The sequence below is a fragment of the Octopus bimaculoides genome, chromosome 17 (assembly GCF_001194135.2).
Source record: "Octopus bimaculoides isolate UCB-OBI-ISO-001 chromosome 17, ASM119413v2, whole genome shotgun sequence".
NCBI lineage: Eukaryota > Metazoa > Mollusca > Cephalopoda > Octopoda > Octopodidae > Octopus > Octopus bimaculoides.
The window spans coordinates 8,049,744-8,056,999 of record NC_068997.1 but is presented as its reverse complement, the minus strand read 5'-3'; the positions used below and the strand labels follow the sequence as shown (position 1 = coordinate 8,056,999).

At 35.0% G+C, this 7,256-nt stretch overlaps 1 protein-coding gene across 1 annotated transcript in view; it reads left to right on the top strand.

Annotated features, from left to right (window-relative positions):
• The window catches only part of LOC106872163 (transient receptor potential cation channel subfamily M member-like 2), a 36,344-nt gene that overhangs the window by 4,655 nt on the left and 24,433 nt on the right, over positions 1-7,256 (top strand). Inside the window, exons 4-8 of the mRNA XM_014919045.2 lie at positions 827-1,004; positions 1,798-1,907; positions 3,473-3,561; positions 4,946-5,121; positions 5,949-6,046. Coding sequence (XP_014774531.2) covers positions 827-1,004; positions 1,798-1,907; positions 3,473-3,561; positions 4,946-5,121; positions 5,949-6,046 — 651 coding nt within the window. The remainder of the gene's footprint in view (positions 1-826; positions 1,005-1,797; positions 1,908-3,472; positions 3,562-4,945; positions 5,122-5,948; positions 6,047-7,256) is intronic.

Here is a 7,256-nt window from a genome sequence, read left to right as displayed (position 1 = left end):
TATACATATATATATACACACATACATACATACATACATGATGACCGTCCACTCGTTACCGAGGAAGACCATTGCCGACCTTCAGGAACATTGTGCGCTCTAGGATTAACTTATATTTTGCACTTGCGGCTCCGTTGGTGGCTAATGAGCCCTGCTCTTGACAAGCATACACAACTGCGAACATTGCAGACCAAGCTTTCCCCATTCACTATATGAGCCGTGTGCTTTCGCGCAGCTCACTTAAGTTCTTCATGCTGGATACCACAGTCTGGTGCGAGCATATATATATATATATATATATATATATATATATGTATATGCACAGAGAGAGAGAGATACACAAATTGACAGGTAGATAGATATACATCTATATATGCACACACAGATGTGTGTGATTGTGCACTGGGATGTAGTTATGCATCCGTATAGCAATTTTATTGGTGCTCCTTTTACTAACGTCTGTAAACATTAACACTCCCCACCAACTCATATTTTGATACTCTCACTTTCTCTCCCTCTAACTTCCCTCTTCTCTAGCTCTGTTTTTATTTCTCTCTCTCTCTTCCCCTCTCTCTCTCTCCTCCCCTCTCTCTCTCTCTCTTCCCCGCTCTCTCTCCCCCCCCCCTCTCTCTCTCTCTTCCCCTCTCTCTCTCTCTTCCCCTCTCTCTCTTTCCTCCCCCTCTCTCTCTTCCCCTCTCTCTCTCTCTCACACCACCATCACTCTCCACTGTGTAGTATTCTATGTCTGAACAAGCACATTATATATATAGTTTGATTACAATGATGTTGATATGTATAACAACTAAAATATTGGTTTCATTTCTAGGGATCATGGCCTGCAGAGTATTATATAACAGACGATGATTCTTGCTCAAGAACATGTCCTTTGGATCCAAATCATTCACATTTCATCCTTGTTGATAATGGTACCTCAGACACTTTTGGGGTAGAAACTGACTTCAGAAAAACGCTAGAAAATGCTATTGTACAAAATAAAATTGAAGGTAAGTTATTTTTAAAAAAAATCTAAATGTGAAATAGAGCAGATATCAAATATTAAGAATCCCTCATTAAATTTATACACACACCATATTAAATTTCTCTCTTAAGAGGGAACCTGTCAGTTGTAGGAGACAGTTAAATTCTTGTAAATATATTTATACACACACCATATTAAATTTATACACACACCATATTAAATTTATACACACACCATATTAAATTTCTCTCTTAAGGCTCCAGCAGGGGGTGGTGGTGGCAAACCCTGATGTACACTTTCACCACAACTTTCTCTCACTCTTTCTGTTGGACCTGTATTTCAAAGGGCCAGCTTTGTCACACTCTGTGTCACACTGAATCTCCCTGAGAACTACATTAAGGGTACACATGTCTGTGGAGTACTCAGCCACTTGCACGTTAATTTCTTGAGCAGGCTGTTCCATTGATTGGATCAACTAGAACCCTCATTGTTGCAACTGATGGAGTGCCACATTAGTCAGGCACAGTATACTTCCTACCCTAGTATTTTAGATCTCAATCAGGTTATACTTTAAACTTTATTCAGGTATGTTTTAGAACCTAATTAAATATAATCAATCAGATATTGTTTGTACATTAATAATTTACATTTTTTCTGTTAATAAAGTATGTTTTGTATATTAATCAGGAATATTCTATACTTTATTCTTTAATCAGGTATATTTTTTATACATTAATCAAGTATGTTTTACTTTAATCAGGTATATTTCATAAATTTACCAGATTTTAATCAGGTTATATTTTTTGTTGTAATTTTAGAGTCAAAAGTCAAGATTCCAGCTGTTGTAATAATGGTTGAAGGTGGACCTGGAACTCTGAAGTCAGTTTGTGATTCAATATCACGCAACATTCCAGTTGTAATAGTAAAGGTCAGTAAATAGACTATTCTTTAGATAAGGTTACTGGAAGTTTATTCAGTTTATAATGTTTACATATCTGAAGAAACTTGTGGTTAAGAAAACTAAATGAAGAACTATATGAGTATTTTGTTGGTGCAGAATTTTATATAAATATCGTATTTAATTATCTACCTGGTCATTGGCTTTCTAATCAACTGCTTAAATTTTATGACTATTTGTATTGGATGAATGATTTTATGTGCACTTAATTCACATCACAGCATTTTATAACAAATGTTCTTTAAAAAATAGTAATTTATTTTCTTGATATTAGCAGTAAGATGGCAGAATCGTTAGCATCCCAAGCAATATGCTTGGAATTTTATGTCTTTACAATCTGAGTTCAAATTCTATCGAAGTCCACTTTGCCTTTCATTCCTACGGGGTTGATAAATTAAATCTCAGTTGAGGATTGGTGTTGATGTAATTGACTAAACCACACCCCACCAAAAATATTGCTGGCCCTGTGCCAAAATATGAAACCAATATTAACATCTTAATAGAATGTTGTGGCTCCAACAAGTTGAAAGACATGAGGTAATCAGAGACCTGTGATACCTTCTGAAAGGACAAAAGGTAAAGTTGGTCTCGGTGGCATTTGAATTCAGAATGTAAAACCAAAAGAAATGTGACTAAACATTTTGTCTGATGTGCTAATGATTCTGCCAGATAGCCACCTTTGTGATGAGGAGAAGTTTCAGGTGTAGAATCAAGGACTCGAATCGAAGGGCCTTAGAGTCAACCTAGCTAAAACCAAAGTCCTAATAAGTAGGAAGGTAGACAAAACACAAACCCCTTCAGGTAGATGGCCCTACTCGATCTGTAGAAAAGGCAACAATTAGCTATACAATAAAATCAAAATGTTTAAAATGAAAAATCCACCTGAATATGTATAGGTAGAGTTTGTTGCACCCTGATCAAACCCCACTCAATCTTTGCTGTTATATGTTCAATGAAACTAAAAAAAACTCAAACACATCATTAGCCTCTTTAATCTCAAGCTCTGTGCTGAGAAGCATAGCACTAGAGACAAGTGCAACTGCACAGTGATTCTCCAAAAAAAGAGTCCTGTCAACTTCTATTGGCAGTGAGAAATAGACAGGCTGCATTTCTTCCACTGTTCTATTTGTCCATTTCTCTGTTTGTTTCAATTGAATTGTCCAGGTGCACAGACGAATCAGGGTATTATGAGTTCAAATCTACTATTGCCATTTATTGTGTTTCTTTGTCAATATTTTTATTTTATATTGTCACAACTCAGCTCAAAGAAATTGTTACCAGAACAATTTAGTTCAGTCTCATGCCAGAACAAACTAGTTCTGATAATGTCACTATATATCATCCCTGGATGTGTTACAGCAAAACTCACATTAAATTTATCATGTATGGTGCCTCTATTACCCGGGTGACATATTTATTGAATTTTATGTGTGTATTTTTTAGAATTTTTCAAAATACTTGTTTAATATTAAATTATTTCTTATTTGAAGATTTGATTTAAATGATTTCTTTAAATTTCTCCTTTTTCTTATTAGGGATCTGGTCGGGCAGCAGACGTTATGGCAGATGCTTATCAAACTGTACTTGAGAATGCAAATGAAAAGGGCAAATACATAACTGATGGGTTTGTTTTTCATTTGGATACAGTGATAATTTCGTTGTTGTCATTTCTGTCTTTTTTTTTTTTTGTTATTAATGTGTTATCTTTTGGTACCCTTAAGTCCAGATAAAAAAAAACAAAAAACCTGAACATAAGTAATCCAGCCCTTACTCTTTTGTATACAAAACTACATTATTCCACTCTATCTACATTTAAGCTGAAACGGTGTGATTTGAGAATGATTTAACTGATATTTTTAACAGCCTGAGTGATAAGGTAAATTGCTCCTAACTTCCTTGGCTTGGACCTCTCCTATTACCAAAGTTGATAGTTTGATTTTAGAGCTGGTATTGATAGTTTTGTAGTTTTGATTGAAACTGATGACTCATCAGATTTCTGTTACTAAAGACTCAAATCTAAGGCAGTATGACATAACACTGCTAATAATCATAATATCGGTTCATTATGTTGACATAAGGCTACATATTTGCTGGGGAAGGATAGTGGACCCAACTGAGGACATGCCTGGAGATGTTTAGATTTCTCTATCTCTTTTTTCCATCCAATTTAAGGAATAAGATCAAGCAGTAGGTATCATGACCTCTCCTTATGAAACAACATTGAAACGTATTGATAGAAATGGTTAAATATGAATTAATCTAACATAGGTTTAACCAATTGTGGGCACACACTCTCTGGTTGTAAACTTAATTTATCCCATCATTAAACACTGAACTACCTGGTGATAGTTCAAGAGGACCACTTGGTCCTTCACTGCCTGTAACAGAATCCAAAACATTACAAGCACTCGGACCAGGTCATCAGTGTGAGGATAAAATGATGCCTTGATTCACATTTTCTTTGTATAGTGTCTGTTTGTTAGAGGATAATTATGGAAGTGGTTCTCCAAAGGAGGCCTACTACCAAATATGGAAGGGGCACTTTAACACCTGTAGAAGCTACCTATTCTCTGTTGGATCAATTATCTCTATATCTTCCAACTGGAGTATTTACAAAACCTAGAATGTGTTGACTTCAATCCAAGACTTGTGATCTATTCTTTTGTTTTCCTCATTGATCTCAGTTGTCTTTTAAAGATTATGGCTGCTATTCTTGCACCAAAAGGTTCGTCACTCAGCATAATTTGTCATATGTGTCATTAATACAATAATGTAGCTAACATTATTTGTTGGGTATAAAGCTCATTTAACACAAATTGTTGCATTTGTAACAATGAGGATACCCTGTTTGACATTTTTTATTATAACAACAATATAGGAGTCTAGTTAACACATTTTGTTTGTAACATCAATAACACAGGCCTGATATTATTCTTTATATGTAACTTTATTCTTTTCACTATTGTTAAGTTTTATGTAATAAGTTCTTTTCCAAAATTGTTACAAAGGAAACTGGAAAATGACATCAGAAAAATAATTTGTAAAGAATTTGAATATTACGAACCGCTAGACTTGTTGGTAAGATGTATGTTGGATTCTCTAAAACAACTGAATTTGGTAACGCTTTTTGAATCCGATTCAGCTGAAGAGTTTGATGTAGTAGTCTTGAAGGCTCTGTTCAAAGGTTAGAAATATTCTCACTGTTTTTCTATTTTACAACAAATTTGACTTGCATTTGATTTGATTTGATAGCAAATTCAATTACATATTACTAATAAATTAAGAGGGTAATTAGTAGGGAAAATGAAAAATCTAAATTAAGATGAAATTAGCAGGGAAAAATAATAATAATATTAGTTAATTACTAATGTTATTATTTTTATATTTTCCAATAAGTTTGGGGAATTTAATCCTGGATATATTGAAGGTTAATTGAGTTTCATCAATAAGAGATTAGATGACTGAATCAATAGGGAGTTTCTGGAGAATCTTCTGAAGTGTCAGTGAATTGCTGCATGTTGTCACTGGTGTAGTATTTTGTAAGACATTTAACTCACAAATTCCCCTTGTCTACATTACTGAAAATAAATACTAAATAGTAAAAACAGTATGGTTGTGTAATTGTGAACCTGGTGAATATTTTCCATATTTGAAGTACCAAATTCGATTATTAACCTCTGTGACAATATATAAACTAAAGATAAGGAGAGATCTAGTGAGTGGGGGATAGTAAAAGCTTACGGAAAGGTAACCATTCCCACTTTATATTAATAAAGACAAATGAAATAAAGACAAATGAAAAGCCACTAAACATTTTACCCAACATGCTAATGATTCTGCTAGCTCTCTGTTTCGTGAAATAATAATAATAACAACAACAACAATAATAATAATAATATAACAATATAGCATATTAGTCATATTGATGATATTAAGTATTTTTATTTCATAAAAGAAGATTTTAATATTAATTGATTGACTAAAATTGATTGACTAAAACCTATATTACAGCAAACAATGACAAATTAGAAAATTTGAGGCTTGCATTGGAATGGAACAGAATTGATATTGCAAAGAATGAACTATTTACTGAAGAAATTCTCTGGCCGGTAAGATAATAGATTTACATTTCTATCAATTCCTGTCATGAAACAATAAATTGATTTTTTATTTCACCTTCCTGAGAGGAAGAAAAGTAAAGTTACATTGGTAAGAAATGTATTTAAATAATCATTTACTTTGAATTTTGATAATTTGAATATTTTTAAGATGTATTTGTCAATCTGACTTTTTCATCCTCCACTCTCTCCATATATGTCTGGAGATATAGGTATGCACACACACACACACACACATACACATACACACATACACACATGCTCCATCAAACATTGCCCACATCTCATCTCCCTGTCCCCATCTTTCTCCAGCATCCACCCCTCCTTGGCACATATTACATCTTCTAACTCTCTATGCCACTCTCTATGCTTCTAACTCTCTATGGATGAGTTACAACCTCATCCCACTGTTCTACCCTGCATTCTTATTGTCATTCTTTCCCGCACTATGTTCACCAGTCATCTCCTTTCTGTACCTCCAGTTATGCCACCCCACACTCTCTCTACTCTACCATACTTTATCTGAAAACTTCTCATATCTTCTATCGTTCCAAAAGCTTTCTCTCTGCAACTACACCAACTCACTTTAACCACTGTTATATCCTTCTAAATCTCTCTCTCTCCCCTCTAACCTTACACCTTGAGCATCTCTGGCAGGTCATAAATAAGAACCATGCAAATTAAATATTTTTCAAATGAACTTTGGCCACATCTTTAACCTTCCTAAATAGAAATGTCATAACCATAGAAGTGGCATACAATTGTAAATTCTCCACTTTATAACTAGGAAGAGGCTTTACCCTCCTCCAAGCACTCATTGGAGACTGGAAAGCTGATGTTAATTAGTCTGATTAGTATTTATGAGTCCATGGCAGTGAAACATGGGCTGTGACTGCTGAGGACATGCGTAAGCTCGCAAGGAATGAAGCCAGTATGCTCCGTTGGATGTGTAATGTCAATGTGAATACCCGTCAGAGTGTAAGTATCTTGAGAGAAAAGCTGAACATTAGAAGCATCAGTTGTGGTGTGCAAGAGAGACGATTGCGCTGGTATGGACATGTGGTGAGAATAGATGAGGATAGCTGCGTGAAAAAGTGCCACACCCTAACAGTTGAGGGAACCCGTGGAAGAGGTAGGCCCAGGAAGACCTGGGCTGAGGTGGCGAGGTAAGACCTTCGTACATTGGGCCTCACCGAGGCGA